The sequence below is a fragment of the Rhamphochromis sp. 'chilingali' genome (assembly GCF_963969265.1).
Source record: "Rhamphochromis sp. 'chilingali' genome assembly, chromosome: 8".
Lineage (NCBI taxonomy): Eukaryota > Metazoa > Chordata > Actinopteri > Cichliformes > Cichlidae > Rhamphochromis > Rhamphochromis sp. 'chilingali'.
This window is the reverse complement of record NC_137935.1, coordinates 21,291,140-21,310,864: the sequence shown is the minus strand read 5'-3', so window position 1 is coordinate 21,310,864 and position 19,725 is coordinate 21,291,140. Positions and strand designations below refer to the sequence as shown.

At 40.7% G+C, this 19,725-nt stretch overlaps 1 protein-coding gene across 3 annotated transcripts; it reads left to right on the top strand.

The window, feature by feature from the left end:
• The first annotated feature begins 4,300 nt into the window (after positions 1–4,300).
• Positions 4,301–13,387, top strand: LOC308401832 (uncharacterized protein). 3 transcript variants are annotated; one of them, XM_080890278.1, is made up of 2 exons: positions 4,301–4,993; positions 10,824–13,387. In XM_080890278.1, exon 2 carries the CDS (start codon positions 11,199–11,201, stop codon positions 12,879–12,881), a length of 1,683 nt encoding a protein of 560 aa, XP_080746404.1. In that variant the 5' UTR covers positions 4,301–4,993; positions 10,824–11,198; the 3' UTR covers positions 12,882–13,387. The 3 variants fall into 3 exon arrangements, with proteins under 3 accessions (XP_080746404.1, XP_080746403.1, XP_080746402.1); XM_080890277.1 differs by having other exon boundaries at positions 10,814–13,387; XM_080890276.1 differs by having other exon boundaries at positions 4,301–8,552; positions 9,908–13,387.
• The last annotated feature ends 6,338 nt before the right edge of the window (positions 13,388–19,725 follow it).

Here is a 19,725-nt window from a genome sequence, read left to right as displayed (position 1 = left end):
TGACGTGCTGGTGAGTTGAGAGAACGGTCGAGTTCCGTCTCGTAAAGTTCACACCGCTTTCGGAACTAGTCCGAAAGTCGAAGGGCGTGTGAGCAACCACTCTCGTCTCTAATACCAGCGAAGGTGATAGCAGCTGTATTGTGTATATATTACTTAAACAAAAATAAGTAAATACATAAATAAGATGGGTAATCAAGCAAGTGAAATTAAAACTCACTCCTGCTGACGAGCAGTGGTGAGAAAAGAAAAGTCCAGACGCCGGACAAAAACAGTGTCTGTAAACTGAGAGATTTAAGAAAACAAAATATAAACAGTCAGAAGAACAGAACTCAACTGCCAGTTTAGTAAAACCAGAAGACGAGACACTGCAGTTCCCACAATCCTTTTAGTAAACCATCACTCATTCCTGCAGCCGCATCTGCAGCACCACCCATATCAGGAAGAACTTAATAATCCCTTATTAAGTGAAAACTAGAGATCAAAGTAGTTTGAAGTAGTTTAAAAGGGTTGAAAACAGACCCCACTGAGTAGATATAAATATAAAAAGTACGAAATAAAGATAAACAAAGGGAAAATTACAGTAGAAATTATCTTTAGAGTATTTGAAATTAATAATAGCAAGGATAACAACCTGTAAAGTGATATTAACAATGAAACACAGTTGGCATGATGACCATGCCCACAATGTATAAAATGAATATAAAGCAAATAATTCACACGAAAATATTTTAATAAAATAAATAAAGTATATTAAGGCTGTGTCACTGTTCAGCCAAGGACAGTGTGCGAAAAAGTAACTGTCTCCACCTTGGGAAAAGGATGATTCTGCAGGTCATCTGAAGCCCTTGATGGATACAAAATAAAATATAAATAATACATTATAATAGAACTGCCTGGTCCGCCATGCAACAGAGAGAACAAATGTGACCGCAGATTGGATGAATTCTAAATTATCTGTTTGCTGAATAAGATGATCCTAACTAACAAATTGGCTCAGTAGTAGTATAATGGTACACACTAATAAAATATTATAATATGCTATTGCTGTTATATAAGACAAAGAGGATAATATTAACAATGACATAATATTAATATGAAGAGGCACCTTAATCGGTTATGATGTGAGGTGAATAATTGTTAAGCAGTAGTCTGCATCAAGCTTAAGGTTTGCTGAAACTCAGTGTAATGACATGTGAGATGAAGACAATACGGAGAATAACTAAACTAATGAAGTGCATAGAGGCACTTGACCAGCTTGAAACTTATCATTCTAGAATGACACATTGCTGAGATATAGAGCACACCTATAATAACAACCAATAAGCAAAACCCTGTAGACAACAGCTAAAACTACAGGATTGAGAAGCTGAATTAAGTATGTAGACACTGCTAAGCTGATGAGCATGTTCCACATTTTTTCTTTTTATTTGTTTCTTTTAGAGCAGAAGCTGCTGTAACACACCAAAAGAAAGACTGTAGGTCTGACCAACCGTCTCAGTCATGGGCAAAAAGATGTCAGTCAATAAAATTCTAAAAGATAATTTATTGACGAAAAATATATCAAGAGATAAAAGATAAAACAGTCCAGTGTCCCACTTAAGAATTGTATAAAAACACACAGTCCCAAGGCCAGAGACAGCTATGACACACGGCCAAGTTGCACTCCACATGTTGCCTTTAACAGGGTTAGAAGTTGTACTTGGAGACCCACCACCCTGCAAGCATATAGTCAGTGGTCACTCAAGCCTCTGCAACCCAGCTGCCTTTAGGCTGTGGCATATAATAGGCCCTGGACTGCACAGAGAGACAAAACGACACACTTAATATAAAATTCATAGCGCAAAACCAATCCATCCCAATCATATCTGATTTCATCACATTACATACCTGCACAGAGAGACAAAACAAAACAGCAGTGGTTGTAGTGTGGGCTATAAGTAGACCAGTGTATCAGTGCAATCAAGTACACCTGCCTCTAATTAGTCCAACCTCATTCCAGCCATTGGCTCACCAAAAATGTGACACACACAAAACCACTCCCAACCCAGTGCAACTTCACACAATAATATGGAGCTGAATTAACACAGGCACATTAGTCTACCATATTACAAGCTGCATGCTATTAAAAGCCAACATATGCAGACTTCTGCCTTCTGCCAGCATTTTTTTTTTCTTTTTCTTTTGTGTCCTGACACGTTTATGTTTTTTGTTTTTGTTTGATTATTTTGTTGGTTTTGGAAACGAATTTAAACAAACTTGTGACAATACTTGAGAGTCACAATGACACATAGTGGTTAGGCATATGATTGAAAAATGCCTAGGTTTAGAGCTGTGAGCTATGAGCTGTGAGGAATGCAAAGTTAAATATATATATATTTGTATAAATGGGAAACAACCCTAACTTGAAAGTTTGAAATGTGTGAGATCCATGAATTGTTTGAAGAACTAGAAATTACCTAAAAATGCCTTAAGTGAAAATGTAGAGTTGCATCTATTCTCCCAAACAAAAAAAAAAAAAAAAAAAAAAAAAAAAAAAGGAGAAGAAGCATTCTGTAACTTAAAAATAAGGCTGATGTGTTGACAACAGACTAAAACACTAATCCGCAGGTGGCTATCAGGAACAGAGAGGCGAGCAAAGTCACAAACACCAAGGCTGCAGACAGCCACGCAGAAACAGCAGATAACATAGAGACAACGCCTGCTAGAACCGTGGAGAGGAAGGTCACTTCCCACGAGATTGTAGGAGTAGGCCACAGAGAAATAATCCAAAACAGTTTTGAGGCAGCCACTTAAACTTACAGTTTTCAAAGGACAAATTAGTTGTAAAGTCAGCTGCAGGCCACACAACTGTACAACAATTAACTGCCCCTTTAGAACTAGTACATACAGCAAGTGGCCGCAGGTGCTTTATTAAATGCATATGACCCGTCGTGTCCAGTAACTTTGCTAGGTAGAGACGCTCTGACAAAACTTAAGATAGCAGTCATGCCATTCTTTTCTGGTATTAGCATTTGACCTTACAGCACAGGCCGAAATTGTGTAGGTTACGCAGTAACCACAGATAGTAAAATAATAGAAGCAAAACCATTTTCTTCTTCATGTTCTGCACAGAGCGCTGAGCTGATAGCTGTGATACGCGAAAGCTAAATACACAAAGACAAACTAATAAACATACATACAGACAGCCAGTATGTTTTCTCTGCTGTGCATCATTTTGCAAAAAATTTGGCATAACAGAGGAATGATTACACCAACTGGAAAACCGGTTCACCATGCCAACCTCTTACAACGCCTACTGACTCTTTCATTACTACAGGCAACAATTTTGCTGACAGAGCAGCAAAACAGGCGGCACAAATGGCAAACATCGCATTGATGGCAGTAAACACACATCAGATTCCACTGGATGTGTTGCAAAATGAACAAAAAGCAGCAAGCACAGCAGAGCAGGCAAAATGGCTAAAACACGGTGCAGTTCTGACAAACGACTTAATGATGTGTTATGGCAAGCCAGTGTTGCCAAAAATTCCTCCACAAAATGGCGGCATTAGTGACTCATGGCTGTACGCATTTGTCATCGGGGGGGAATGCCCTGTATTGTCAACTCTCATTTCTACACTATAAATTTTGAATCTTCAGCAAAACAATTTGTCAGAACGTGCATGACGTGTCAAAAATATAATGCTCAAGGTAATCTGCGACCAAAAAGAGGCCGTTTTCCCACTCCACCTTATCCTTTTCACACAATTCATATGGATTTTATTGAGCTAAGCGAATGCCAAGGGTAAAAATACGCCCTAGTGGTAATAGACGTGTTCTCAAAATGGCCGGAAATCTATCCAGTGAAAAAGGCAGATGCAATTTCAGTAGCAAAGTGCCTGTGCAATCACTTCATACCCACATATGGCATCCCAGCTTTGATAAGATCAGACAACGGCACTCATTTTGTAAATGATGTCATCACTAAGGTCTCTGAAGCACTCGGTTTCAACATAAAACACCACTGCGCTTATCACCCTCAGAGCGCAGGCCTTGTAGAGAGAACTAACGGCACTATAAAACAAAGGCTCAGGAAATGCATGGCAGAAACAGGAAGGCCGTGGCCTGAATGTTTGGGTTTAGTGAAAATGTGGATGCGCTTAACGCAAGGCTCCCATAAACTAACTCCATTTGAAATCATTCATGGTAGGCCGTTCCCACTGCCAATCACCAGTCAACCAATAGACAAAGCAATCAGAGAAAACACATTAGGAGAATGGATGTCTAAGCTATTGGAAAACAAAGAGATCATTGTATGTTAAGAGAATTTTTATTTTAGTTAAATCATTAAAGTATAATCAAGTAGAAACAAGTATGCCTTATAATCAAGTGTTTATATATTTTCACACGGTAAAGCTTACTGTTGAAAAGAACACAATGTATTCCTTGCTTAAGTGTGTGAGATGTTTGACAAAGACAGGACATATACATGCATTCTTTACTTCAGTGTCTGCGATGTCAGATAAGCATGAATACTGCTGTGTCGTTGTTTTTCAGTTTGTGTGCAGAAGTTAGATAGCTAAGACAATGCCTGAGCTCTCCCCTCTTCAGTTGAAAGAGGAAGTATTATGTAACCCATTTTGCCTTATAAATAAAGCGAGTAAACGGTGCTCGGTGTGTTAGTCTGCTCAGAGACTCTCACCCGTGCGCACGTCTTTGAAACTCTGAGTCGGTCTGCCAGTGTCTCATTTCTCTCTTACTGTGTTTGAACAAATTGTCAACCCTTGACATTTAATTGGTCCTTCGTAGCCGGAGAACTGACTGTTATTTTAACGTCTAGTTTTCCACAGACGGTCTCCATCGGATCCTGACGTCGTGACGCCTGCGCTGGAAGAAATCTGATCAGTAAAACGAAAAACCCGGGAACGTGAATTCGATCTCCGGTCAGCGTTCGGCCTTCACGGCTCCAGGACCCGATGAGCACCGGATCTTAAAACGCAGCGCCACAGTAGAGGTGAATATGACACGCATTCCACCAAGCGCTAAAATACGTTGATATTGAGATTTTCCTTTAAGTAGTGTGTAAACCTAGGTACGCCGACAGATCTCAGTGTCCATGCGGGACTAAGAAGACGACAGGCAAGAGCGAAATTCTAGAAAAATCGCTATTAAAAGTTCCGGTCGCTCTGGGAGTGGCTGCAACGGAACAGGTTTCCGGTCACTCAAGAAGAGTGGCTGAAGGTGAAGGTGTTACACAAATAAATAGGCCTACGGAAAATCTCAATAAAAATCATAGAAACGCGCTTTGTTTGTGAGGAGTGAGTTGTTTTTACGACCCAATACGCGGTCGAACCACTTCTCAAACTGTTTTCCTGTGTACACTCACGTATTGGTAAAGGTGGAAAAAAGGGTTGTGCTTCATCACGTAAAATTGATAACCGCTCTCTCAATTAGTGGGAGAGTAGAAGGCTGTTATCGAAAACCCATTCTCACTTTTTCATGCCAAAGAAGGTGTCACAGTTCTGACGTAATTAGTTCAAAATGGGTAACTCTAAAACTAAAGTAAAATTAACAGCAGATGAAGGATGGTTGGAAAAAAACTGTCCAAATGCAGGAAGAGTCAGTGCAAATAGGTGGAGAAATCCACATAAAATTTATTGCCCAGCCTGGCAAGGCAAATGCAATCAAGAATCAATAACTGCTTTAAAGGCTGCTTTACAAAAAGAATTATTTGAGGAAAAGAGCCAAAAGAAAAAAGCAAAACGCTTAGCAGAATGGCACCTTTTCAAGGCGTGGATGGTAGAAAACGATAAACGCATTGCTAAACGTGCCCAAAAGCAGGAAACTAAAGATAAACAGAAAACTGCAGGAGAAGAAAAACCGTACCCCCCTCCTTATGCTCTTCAGCCTGCACAGCCTGCAGCAGCTGCACCTAACCTTACGTCAGCACTTCCTGTAAGCTCTCCTCACAAACCTTTTGTTTCAAATCCCTATATGGAGGCCAGACAACAACTTGATCTTATGACTAAGCATGGTCATTCCAAAAAAACAGAAATTGTAGGTCAGTTTCCAATGGTAGCCTTATCTAACCCCAGGTACGGTCAACCCACTGGTCCCCCAGACGCCCAAGGAGTCATACCAGTAGACGGTGAGCCTTTAATTTATGCATTCCGACCCTGGTCTCATAAAGACAGAGAGAATGTACTAAAAGATGTGCCACCCCTTAAAGAAGGCTTCCGGCCGTGGCGAGATGCAGTGGAATTGATCCGTCAGGGGTGGGGTTTAAATGGTCATGAGATGCATCAAGTTTTTCAAGATTTATTAGGTTTAAGTCTTCCTAGAGCTAGAGGTCAATTTACAGGAAATGATTTAAACGGTGACGTGTTGGGGCCAGACACTCCCCAATTAATACAGGAGCTTAATAACTTGTATGGCAGAATAGAAGTTATTTTAGCCCCAAGGCCAGATTATGGAAAGATAGGAGAGTGCAAACAAAAGGAAGGAGAGACAGCATCAGACTATTTGGATCGCCTACGCCCAGTTTTCAGACAAAACTCAGGGCTAAATTATGATGCCGATCCACTGTCTGCTTTTCAACAACAATTAAAAAATGCCTTCCTAAATGGTCTACTGCCTAAGATAAAAGCACATGTAGACAAACACTGGGTCACTCAAAATACAGGAACCTTGCCTGAAGCCCTACAATATGCTGAGCATGCAGTCAAAATTCAAAAACAAAAAGAAAAAACAGAAGGAGTTTTCATGATTGATCCAGAGACAGGCTTTATAGCCTTCTCAGGACAGCAACACACGGCAGGTTTTAAGCAAAGTAGGGGAAAGCAAAAAGCAGGACAAAGAAGAGATAGAAGAGATATGAGATGTTATAACTGTGGTAAAATCGGGCACTTTGCTCGAAACTGTAGAAATGTAAGCCAAGAACAGGAAGGTGGAGATGACAGGCGCAGACGCCGTGATGAATGACTAGCACAAGAAAAGGGAAGTGAAACAAGTGAAGGGGAAGTTTACAACATTGAACAACTGCTGTTAGGCTCAGAAGCAAAGCCCACCGTTATAGTGCACGTTAACGGGGTCCCAATAAAATTCCTTTGCGACACAGGTGCTTGTAAAACTGTCCTAACAGTAGAAGTCCCAAATTTAACCTCTTCAAAAGATACCTTAATCGTGAAATCAGCCTCAGGACATGTGACAAAACAGCATCTAACCGACCCCCTTTTTATGTCACATAGAGATAGTGGCCGTGCCTGCAAAAATCAGTGCATCTATGATCCATCTTGTCCACTAAATTTGTTAGGAAGAGATGCTTTAACAAAATTAAAAATAGGAGTTTTTCCTGAAGAAAGTGGCATGAAAGCCAGACTCCTACTCTCTGAAAGTCAGAGCCAAACTGAAGATATTTTTGTTTGTGAAGGTTTAGGTGAGCCAAATTATTACTGGGCCTTAGATTTACCAAAACTTGAACCATTAGAGGCCAAAGCTAATATGTACTTACCTGAGCACTCACATAGACAGGACCCAGCAAAATATCACAACACCTTGTGGTATAAATATGTCCCAGGTCCAGACAAAATTTATGATCAACAAGTGCACAGACTAGGACCGCAAAAACTAGTCCTACAACACCTGTATGTGACACAGAGTGGTAATGCAGTATGCTCAGTGTTACAGACAGATGCAGTGCAGCGCTTAAATAAGATATGCAACCCTCATGTATCTGTTGCACGCAACGACCAAACGCCTTGGTCTGAGTTAGGCACAGTGCTGAGAAATGTAGAAATGGACAGATATGACAAAATAGAGTGTGAGGACTGGCAAAAAGGCCGTAGAACTGGGTGCATGAGGCTAACGCTGTGTTGGCCGGTGACAGCCACACCAGCCACACATTTAGCCACAACAGAGCAAGATGAATGACAAGTATTAACAATTGAAGCACATCCAGAACTAGAGAAGCTGCCACAAACATTATGGTCTCAAGGACCCACGGATGTAGGCCTAATAAAAGGAGCAGATCCAGTAGTGGTGAAAACTACAACCTCATATAGGCCTGTAAAACCACAATATCCCTTGAGTGCAGAGGCAAAAGAAGGTATCAGACCAGTCATAGCAGAGATGCAAAAAGCAGGTATTCTCGTGAAAACTAATGAAGCCACGTGTAATACACCAATTTTTCCAGTAAAAAAGGCTAATACAGGAAAATATCGCTTAGTTCATGATCTAAGAGCAATAAATGAGGTAACAGAGCAAATACCTCCAGTGGTTGCAAATCCACACACAATTCTAAATCAAGTAACACCAAAAGAACGGTGGTTCTCTGTAATAGACTTGTCCAATGCCTTCTTCTCTGTACCTCTGCACCCTGACTCACAGAAGTTATTCGGATTCACCTTTGACAATCAAAAGTATACTTATACAAGGTTGCCTCAGGGATTCCAGAATAGCCCAACTCTGTATGCAGAGGCTTTGAGAAAATCAATGTCATCTTGTACGCTCCCTGCCCCAGGGCAGTTCTTGTTGTATGTAGATGATATATTGATCACAGGCCATACAAAAGATGAGTGCAAAGAAAACACATTAACAGTTTTGCAACATCTCGCAGAGCAAGGCCATAAAGTGTCACAGCATAAACTGCAATTGTGGAGCCAGGAAGTAACATACCTTGGCCACAAATTGACAGGACAAGGCAGGCAGCTGTTAGAGAGCAGAAAGATAGCAGTCCAAAATGCCCCAAAACCAGTAACTAAACAACAAATGATGAGTTTTTTAGGACTGTGCAATTTCTGTAGATGCTGGATTCCAGAATACGCATTACTAGCTCAACCACTACAGAACCTCATTTATGGTAAAGATCTAGCATTAAAAGACAAAGTACAATGGACTCCAGAAGCAGAAAAAGCTTTCGTTGATTTGAAAATAGCACTGCAGACATGTACCGTCTTAGCATTACCAGACTATGGAAAACCTTTCGTTCTCCATGTTGATGGTGCAGGAGGGTATATGAAAGCAGTCTTAACTCAAGCTTTTGGAGAAAAACAACGTCCATTAGCTTTCTACTCATGCAAACTTGACTCTGTAGCTGCTGGATTACCTACCTGTGTTCAGGCATGCGCAGCAGCAGCAGAGGCAGTTAAAAAATGTGCAGACATTGTTCTAGGACATAAATTGATCATCAAAGTCCCACATGCAGTGACCTCTATTTTGCTCCAAGCGAACCTCTCTTTCCTCACGCATGCAAGACAACTTTCTTATGTGGGGATTCTACTTACACAATCACACATAAAAATAGAGAAGTGTGGCCAGCTAAACCCAAGTACACTTTTGCCGACTTCTCTGGACGGAGAACAACACTGTTGCATTCAAAAATTAGAGGAAGATACAAAACCTCGCACTGATATATACAGCTCCCCCCAGAGCAGTTTCAGTAATGTTTTTGTGGACGGCTCAGCGTCAAAAGACATTCACGGTAGAAATTGTGTGGGTTATGCGGTCACAACTGTTGATAAAGTGATAGAAGCAAAAGCTCTCAGCTCCTCAAACTCTGCTCAAAGCGCAGAACTAACCGCAGTCATCAGAGCATGTACTTTATATAAGGGTCAAAGTGTTAATGTTTACACAGACAGTCAATATGTCTATTCAGCAGTTCATCATTTCGCTAAAATATGGCATAACAGAGGAATGACAACTTCCTCAGGCAACACAGTTCAACATGCAAACCTTCTAAAAAAGCTATTAGAAGTAATAACGTTGCCAAAAGAATTAGCACTATGCAAATGTGCAGCTCATCAAAAGGATGACACAGAAATTACGAGAGGAAATAACTTTGCTGACAAAGCAGCAAAAGCAGCTGCAGAAAAACAAATTGATGTTTTAACAACAGAAACCATAGATCTAATACCTTTAGAAATACTAGCAGATGCACAGAAAACAGCATCGCTGAGTGAACAAAAATCTTGGGTGAAAGATGGAGCAGAATTAAAAGACAACCTTATGATGTGTAATGGCAAACCAGTGCTTCCAAAATCTTTGCATAGAACTGCTGCTTTAGTGACACATGGGAAAACTCATGTGTCATCAGGAGGGATGATTAATATTCTTAATAAACAATTCTATACAAAAAATTTTGAAAGTTCAGCACAAGAGTTTATCAGAACATGTATGATTTGCCAAAGACACAACGCACAGGGAAATCTACGTCCAAAGCGAGGGCATTTCCCTATACCACCGCATCCATTTCACACTGTCCACATGGATTTCATAGAATTAAATGAATCACAATCCTCCAAATATGCACTTGTGATAATTGATGTATTTTCCAAGTGGCCAGAAATATACCCAGTGAAAAAAGCAGATGCAATATCAGTAGCAAAATGTCTATGTAATCATTTTATTCCAACGTACGGTATTCCATCTCTGATAAGATCAGACAATGGCACACATTTTGTAAATGAAGTAATAAGTAAAGTTTCTGAAGCTTTAGGCTTCAGCATAAAACATCACTGTTCTTATCATCCACAAAGTGCAGGATTAGTCGAGAGAACTAACGGCACAATTAAACAAAGGTTGAGGAAATGTATGGAAGAGACTAAAAAACCTTGGCCTGAATGTCTAAGCTTGGTTAAATTATGGATGAGAATAACTCAAGGAACAGGTGGTCTAACGCCATTTGAAATCGTACATGGCAGACATTTTCCACTCCCCATAATGAGTGAGCCAATTAATAAATCTATTGCAGAAACAACAATGGCAGAATGGATGACAAAACTATTTGAGAATAAAGAAGTGAGATTAAGCAATCAACTGCCGAGTGACTTTTCTTCAGTTTCTTGCAGGTTGAACCCCGGTGATTGGATTCTGATTAAAGTCCTCCAGCGGAAAAACTGGAGTGCTCCAAAGTGGGAAGGTCCCTTCCAGGTGCTACTTACCACACCCACAGCGTGTAAGATAGCCGAACGAGTTTCGTGGATTCATCAATCCCACGTGAAGAAAGTGTTTGCACCACAATAAGACGCCGGTTCCCCTGACTCTTACGTGAACCCCTGCTGGAGGACAGGGCTGAACGGGTTTCCCGCCCTGTGCTTCCTCGGCAGTGCTACTCACGTGGGAGCTCGGGTGTGCCTGGTCGCCCTGAAGATCAGACTGACCTATCCCACCGAAGAGCAGAACCAATAATAACACCAGGGACGCCTGAATAAAATCTCAACAAGATGACTGAGGAAAACAACCTGATAAATCCAGAAGAAGAACCAGCTTCAGAATCAATGCTAGCACCAGTTCCAGCCCCAAAGCTGTTGTGCTTGGGCGCTTGTGACATCAAACGAAAACTACTCATGTGCTACATATTCTGTCTAATGGCTATCCTCCTGATGACGACACTCTTTTGGTTGATGCCCAGTGGAACCCACAAGACGGTACCAATTATTCTCCGACCTAAGAGGTGGACCCACGACAACTCGCACCTGAAGGAGATAGACAAAGAACACAACCACCCGTGGCTGAACAATGCATGGTACCGGTATGTCCATGACAGAGTGCACAGAGAAGACAATGCCGCAAACTGCTATGTCTGCTCACATATGCCCACGACAGCACTCCATGCCACAGTGTATGGAAAACCCCCAACCAAGGCTGAAGCACTCTGCATATATGACAAAGCCATTACCGGGACCTGCTCAACACCAGGAAAACCTGTGATGGTGATAGGTGGATCCATAAAGGACCAAAACAGCAACACATGCCACAACACTACACAATATATAGTCCCACAGAGTGTAAAGTCTTTAATCTACAACATAACAAACTGCACCCACCAGTACCCAAATATAAACTACACCTGCAATGAAGCCTACTGGGTGCATATAAACGTCAGCCATAGAAAACTGAAATCATTCTCAGTTGTTTTGCCACCTGACATACAACACCCAGTGTGCTTTAACTTCACAGGAGCAACCGGACAAACAGGTACGCCCCAGGGTCTGAAGAAATTAGGACAAAACCGAAACTGCTCCATGATCCTGGCGGCACCAGATTGGGATGGCATCGGCTCATCGACAGGTACATACTGGGTACAGGGCGCAGCTTGGGCGTGTGGCCTGAAAGTCTATTTCATGCTGCCACCAAACAGCACCGGACTCTGTGCCCCTGTTCTGGTATCTGACCACACCTTTAAGATGTCAGTGAACATCAACACCAGAGCTAAACGTAGCACAGGCCTCAAGCCCCATGATCCATATCTTGGTTCTGATGTACCAGATGACTTCAAACTCTGGACCAAGAGCCAGAAGGTAATACACGCTTTGTTTCCATGGATAGGAGTAGGGAAACACGCACTACGGATAGAAACCCTGGACTATCGTTTTGGATTATTTTTAAATGCTTCAACCCGCATTAATCAAGGACAGAATGAAGAAATTGATGCAATTCGCATCACTGTCATGCAGCACCGAGTGGCTTTAGACATCATTCTCGCAGAGAAAGGTGGTCTCTGCGTATTGTTTAACACTACATGTTGTACCTACATACCTGATAACATCCATTCATTAAACATGACAAATGCTTTGAATGTTTTGAAACAACTGAGAGACGCTCAGCAGCAGGACTACGTTACCGATACTCAAGGTTGGTGGGACTGGCTGCTGAGCGGCTCTTGGAAATCTCTACTGATTAAAGGCCTGTTGGCCCTTTTCAGTGTGATGTTACTATTTTGCCTTTTCATTGCTTGTATTATCCCATGTCTGAGAAGCATAATGACAAACATGTTCAAGCGTATGTTAGGAAACCATGTCTTGGCTCAGTCAGTTATGGAGGATCCCTATCGTCAGTATGGTATGCTGAGTGTGGGAGAGAGAGAAGAAAATCTCTATGACAATCTTGACAAGCTTGTTGTTTAATTATTTCACTGAATGACGTGCAAGTTGAAAATGTGACTAACAAGTGACTATGCATTGAGTAAAACATGTGAAATATATTAACATCAGGAGGGAATGTTAAGAGAATTTTTATTTTAGTTAAATCATTAAAGTATAATCAAGTAGAAACAAGTATGCCTTATAATCAAGTGTTTATATATTTTCACACGGTAAAGCTTACTGTTGAAAAGAACACAATGTATTCCTTGCTTAAGTGTGTGAGATGTTTGACAAAGACAGGACATATACATGCATTCTTTACTTCAGTGTCTGCGATGTCAGATAAGCATGAATACTGCTGTGTCGTTGTTTTTCAGTTTGTGTGCAGAAGTTAGATAGCTAAGACAATGCCTGAGCTCTCCCCTCTTCAGTTGAAAGAGGAAGTATTATGTAACCCATTTTGCCTTATAAATAAAGCGAGTAAACGGTGCTCGGTGTGTTAGTCTGCTCAGAGACTCTCACCCGTGCGCACGTCTTTGAAACTCTGAGTCGGTCTGCCAGTGTCTCATTTCTCTCTTACTGTGTTTGAACAAATTGTCAACCCTTGACATTGTACATAATCAACAACCTGATGATGTTTCTCCAGTGTCTTGCAGACTAAAGCCCGGTGACTGGGTTCTGATCAAGGTGCTCCAAAGGAAAAACTGGAGCACACCCAGGTGGGAGGGGCCATACCAAGTCCTCCTCACTACACCGACCGCTTGCAAAATTGCGGAACGACCATCCTGGATCCATCAGAGTCACTGCAGGCGAGTAAGTGAAGCCATCTAAACACAGCTGACAGCAGGCTTGCCCACTTGTTGTGATCTCGCCCGGTGGAGGGGTCAGCTTTCCTGGCCGGGGGGTCTATTCGCGACAGGAGGGTGTGTCCCGTCGTCATGAGGTGGTGGCTCTTAATAACTGCAGCGGCCCTGACCATGGCCGGGCTCCTCATCTTTGCTTCCGTGAGGGACAACAAGTCACGCAATATGAAGAAAAGGCAGACACTGTATGACAAAGGACAGTACACCGAGTTTCCCCATGGCTACGCCACTAACTTTTGGTGGCAGTTTATGAACACTACAGCATACCTGAAGATCACAGTTGGTGTCTGTTGGGCCTGGCAACACATCCAGGCTACGGTACTCTTTGGTCCAAGGCCAACTACAGCATCCCAGCAAAAGCAACCTGGAGGTCATCATCACCCACAAATGTGAACTGTTCCGGACAGACCTACCTACTGACCTGGCCCCAAGTCTCAGACCCACTGCCTGATGTAATTCTACTAAACAGACTGAACGCAGCGCAACTGCCAGTATGTGTGATGAAGAATCGATCGCGGGCAGTGGGGGAGCTGCCTACTCACCTATCTACCGGATGATACTACAAACAAAGACTCAGTACCAGACAGAATGTGCACGGACGGCACCAAGCAGTAAAGGAACCAGAGTTTCGCATCTGAGGAGGAGTGAAATTCTTACAGAGCTTGATCCCCGGCATTGGAGCTGCCGAGGTGCGGGATCATGTGGAGATCAACCGATATGCTCTGCTACGACACATCAACTTTGACAAAGACCCTGGGACCGGCTTTAGCAGGAGAACAGAAGGCCATCAGAACGATGGTGTTGCAGAACAGACTGACACTAGACCTGCTAACAGCATCACAAGGAGGAGTTTGTAAGCGGAGACATTTATGAAGCTTTGCAGAATTTGACCATTCTGCAGAAATATGTCACTGACCACACATCTGGAGCAGCTACACCGCCATGTCTAAGACTAATTATTTCAAAGATGATAACAACTACAATGACTGCTATGTTGCCGTGCCTCAAGAAGACCAGCATCCCGTTGCAATTCTGTTAGAGGAGAACTTGTAATAACTGCTAATGAATGACGTGGTGTTTAAAAATGACTTGTCAAGTGATCATGATATGATTAACACATTAGTAGGTTATGCAGGTTTTAAAATATAAGGTTTTCATCCTTTTATTTTTTTTGAAGTTTTCATTTTAAATATGAAGTTTTCATCCTTTTATTTTTTTTGAAGTTTTCATCTTAAATATGAAGTTTTCATCATTTTACATATAAAGTTTTCATTTTAAATATTAGGTTTTCATCATTTTTAAATACAAAGTTTTCATTTTAGTTTTCATCCTTTTATTTTTTGTAGTTTTCGTTTTAAAATATAAGGTTTTTATCCTTTATTTTTGTAGTTTAGTTTTCTTATTTTCTCTTGTTTATTACTATGATTTTCTTTGTTCTTTTTATTATTTTATTTTGTTTTATTCTTTAAACCAAATGATTTCCATTTCTGCTATGCTGACATTTTGAAAATTAAAAAATTGCTTAAGATACTTAATAAATAACCTTCACAGACAATTGTTGTATACATTTAAAATAAGTTAAAACAGGAGGGAATGTTACAGGAAAAATGATTCTATGTTTCTTTACCTTCTTTTAAATGTGCAAGCATGCCCTTTTGTCTATGGTTAGATTAGTTTAGAATTATCTTTTTAGACTTTCTCAGCAAAGACATACTGTTTTGGGACATATTGTTTTAGATTGTTTTATCTCTCACAGCTTTCTCCCAGCTCTCTGCTGACGAGACTAGCGCCACATATGGAGTTGTTTATTTTATCTGTTTTGTATTTTCTTATCCTGTTCTAACTGTCTTTCCTATAAAAAGTGCCCAGCCTCTGTACACGGGGTGAGTTGTTCTGAACAGCTTACCCGTGTGCACGTTAAAGCATAAAAAGTGATCTTGTCTCATTGTGTCTTTATTTCTCCTGGGTCTTTTACAGAGTTTTCCCCCAACACTTACACAACTGTGTAAATTCTTTCATCTTCAATAAAATGATCAGTGTGGCTGCTCTACCAGGTGTAATAATTACCTTTAAAAACTAGGCATCCATGAAAACTGAATTTATGTCATTTAACTGAGTTAGAAGTTAGCAGGAAGTTAGCTCGCTAGCTTCCACCTAAACATAATATGCCATGTTCTGACTGAGGGATTTGTAAAAAAAAAATTAAAATAAAAACCTACAGCTCTGCTATCACTTCCGACATAAATGAAGGCTGAAAACTAAACAGCAGTGGCGTTTGTAGGGTTACTGAAGTTGGCTAGCATGATGTGCTAGCGACATAGCTATGTTAAGCGTAATATAAACACAGTGAAGCGGAAGGATGAATGCTAACTTTTTTCCACTCGATAAAAGTTAAAGTGAGGGTTCCCAATGGTTAGGGACAAACGCAGTTGCATTGCAGGATGCTGTAAACGGACCAAACTTCAGTTAGGAGAACAACTGAGATTATCCAATTCAATTCAATTTTATTTATATAGCACCAAATCACATCAACAGTCGCATAAAGGCGCTTTATATTGTGGGGTAGACCCTACAATAATACATACAGAGAAAAACCCAACAATCAAATGACCCCCTATGAGCAAGCACTTTGGCAACAGTGGGAAGGAAAAACTCCCTGTGAGAGACAGTGAGAGAAGGAAGACACAGATCCATCCACAATACGAGGTTAGGTTAAATTACTACTGCATGGGCTGAGCTGTAGTTACATTGTAAGGTTTAAAAACTGAGCTTTAAAATTAATAGTGGTAATAAAAAACCAAGAGACATTGTCAGTGATCACTGCCTATTTTAGGGGCTTCCTGAGCACTTGGCAACAACGGGAAGGAAAAACTCCCTTTTAACTGGAAGAAACCTCCAGCAGAATGTGAAATTATGGAAGAGAGAGCTGAAGTTTAATGATTGCTAATGATTAAATACAGTAGAAGTGTATGAATGCACAGACAGTTGAAAGGGATGGTTAAAGAAGAAACACTCATCACAGAAAGCTCCCAGTAGCCTACTTCAGAAATGACTAAGTGATGTCTTGTATTTCAAAAAGTCTTTACACAAAGTAAAAGTTGTGACCTTTGAAGTGTATTGGTTACAGCAGTAAGGCAAAACTTTTACTTTGATGGCAAAAATTCAGTTTCCTGTTTGTGTTGCACTTTTTCTAATTTCACTACTGATGCAGCACCTTATATCGCTTTGGGATCAAATCGTGATAGGAGCCTACAGAAACCACTCACCAACCCATCAGGAATGAAATACACATTTTTGGCTGGTGACTTGAGGTTGCCATGGGGCCAGCAATTGGTCACTAGGCCCAAGGGACTTAGGTCTCAGAAGCAAGGTGGGAAGAGACAGCAGCTCAGTAACAACAGCACACGAAGAGGAGCTCAAACACAGAAAAGTAGTCTATACTGGACACAATGTTTGGATCAAACTCAGAGCAGAGTCATAAGTTATTCAGTGACAAAAGTACAGATCCTCTGCTGTGGTGGAAAGCAAATGAGGCAAGGTTTCCCTCTCTGGCTGTTCTATCAAAGTCTTATTTATGTGTACTTTCCACATCAACACCTTTCAAGCATCTCCTCTCCACAGGTGGACAACGTCTCCTTGGAAAGATTTTCAGAGCAGGTGGACATGTTTGACATTGTAATACATTCTAATATACATCTGTGTTAGTAGACCATGTACCATGATTTTACTGCCTTACTTTTTTCTTTAATGTTAGACTAGAGACCTTTGTTCACCTTTACCTTTATGGGTTAGGGTGAGTTAGTATGGAATGACACTTCATAGGATTTTCATAACTGATCCAGCAGTACCTTGTCAGGCACTGTGTGTCCAACAAAGGCCCGCAATTCACTCCCATCATTGTAATCGCTCAAATCATCACTTCAGTTCACTCAGCTGCACTCGTAGTGCCTAATGGATCAGGACACAAGCATATTATGTTAAAAAGGTCAAGTATCGCAACTCCTTTTAATCATTTTACCCGTTTTGCACGAATCGTTCTAAAATCCTCTTAACATCATGGTGCTTGCATTCACCATAATAGCTGGTGAGTGTGGGAGTGGCAGGGCATTGCACATCATGCCAAGTAAAGTAAAATACACCGTGGCCAGTTTATACACTTTGTATATTGCAACGTCTTCAAATAACATTACTGCTCTTTATGTTGATATAGTTTGGTGCCACATCATATAAGCTGTTTCTTGAAAGTCTGTGGCAGTGCTTGCATAAGTAGTCTGTCACACTGATGATTGCAACTTCCAACACTAAATATTATGCTGTAGTTTGAAAGTACACATTACTATGAGGTTGAAATTACATATAGCAGTGGTTGACTTGTAGAGACAGCTCACTGGAGCACAGTGGTTTGGTAGTAACCACTAAGAAGGTGCTGCGTTTGAATCCACGAGTTGGCTTGAGTCTTTCTGTGTGGAGTTTGTTCTCCTTGTGCCTCTGTGGGTTCTCTATTGTTGTTCTGGCTTCCTCCCACAATCAGTAGACATGTATGTTAGTTTAACTGGTGATTTTATATTGCTGTAAGTGTGAATAAATGTCTGTCTCTCTGTGTTACCGGTGACAGACCGGTGACCTGATGGGATGTGCGCTGTCTCTCACATCTTAACAGCTGAGTAAGATTCCAGCCCAACAGTAACTCTGAGCTTGATAAGTAAAAGGATGGATCGATGGATACATTTCACTACGAAATAGTAGAAAAAAAAAGAAATAGTAAAAACAGCAATTTTAATGTGTAAAACAGAGGAGTTGCTTGACTACTCCTTTGTGCTTAAAGGCTTCATAAAATTCATGGTAACACAGCATTTATAAGAGCATGAAAAATGAAAAAAAAAAAAAAGATGTTAAAAGTCTTATATCCATTATGTATAGTAGGCTTAGTTTTTTCTTCCATTTACAGTAAAAATTCCAGATTGTGATTCATGGTGAGAACAAGCCCCAAGTTAATTAAAGGGCAAAACTCAAATACATTTTTATGAAAAAACAAAAACCTTTAATTAAGTTATTTTAGAGATAGTCAGTAAAATCATATTTTTCTTTTTCAAGACATAAAGCAACATCATAAGACAATATAAAACATCATTATATTAAGAAAACATGAATCGTGATTCCATATAGCCTTGTATTAGAATTATGAGACAATATTAATATCATATCTATTTGAAAGATTCAGAAATCAATTCAATGTTATTTTGTGCACCGACCTCAGTAATCATCTTTATTACTTTTCAAATATGACACTACTGACAGCATGAGACTATTGTACACCAAGTTCTGAAAGTCCCTCACCATCAGGTCCTACCCGCTGACAATATTTTTTTGTACTTAAAGCTGAAAATGATCAAGACACAATAAACATTTTTCACCTTTGGGTGATTGAAAAAACAACAACACTTTTACTTAAAGCAGATCTTTTGCTTAGAAATATTGATTTCAGCATGTTTCTTAGCTGACATTCTGTTGGATCTTAGAGTGGTAAGTGTTAGTTTTTAGACAGTGTTAAACTCTTTGAACTTGAAAGGCTCTGCAGTGGAAGCAACAAGAAGCCGAAGATCTGTCTCTGGTGGACAATGCAGCCTCAGTCCCAGAGGAGCCCTTTGACACCTGTGCTGCAGCTGTAAAACATTGTGTCATCTCTACACTGCCAAAATGGATGCCAAGATGAAATATCAAGCAGTGATCAAAGCAGAGATCCTGTCAGCTCTGCAGTCTCAAAGGTCACATCAGTACATAATAGAATAATATGTCTTTGAGGAAGGGTGTGAGATGAGGATACGGACAACAGCGGTGGAAAGACTGTAATTGTGAAATAAAAGTTTGAGGGGTTACAGAGGAGCTTGGTTCAGATAAGAGGAGTGAGTATGGCAAGGACAAGGTATCTATCAGAAATCATGACACTGCCAAGACTGTGAACACACTCTGTTAGTTTTTAAACACAAAATGAGAGTAAAAAAAGTTGCAGACCAGTCAGACTT

Excerpts from the sequence above, each read along its gene's own strand:
- LOC308401832 (XM_080890278.1), top strand. The coding sequence starts at position 11,199 with ATGACTGAGGAAAACAACCTGATAAATCCAGAAGAAGAACCAGCTTCA.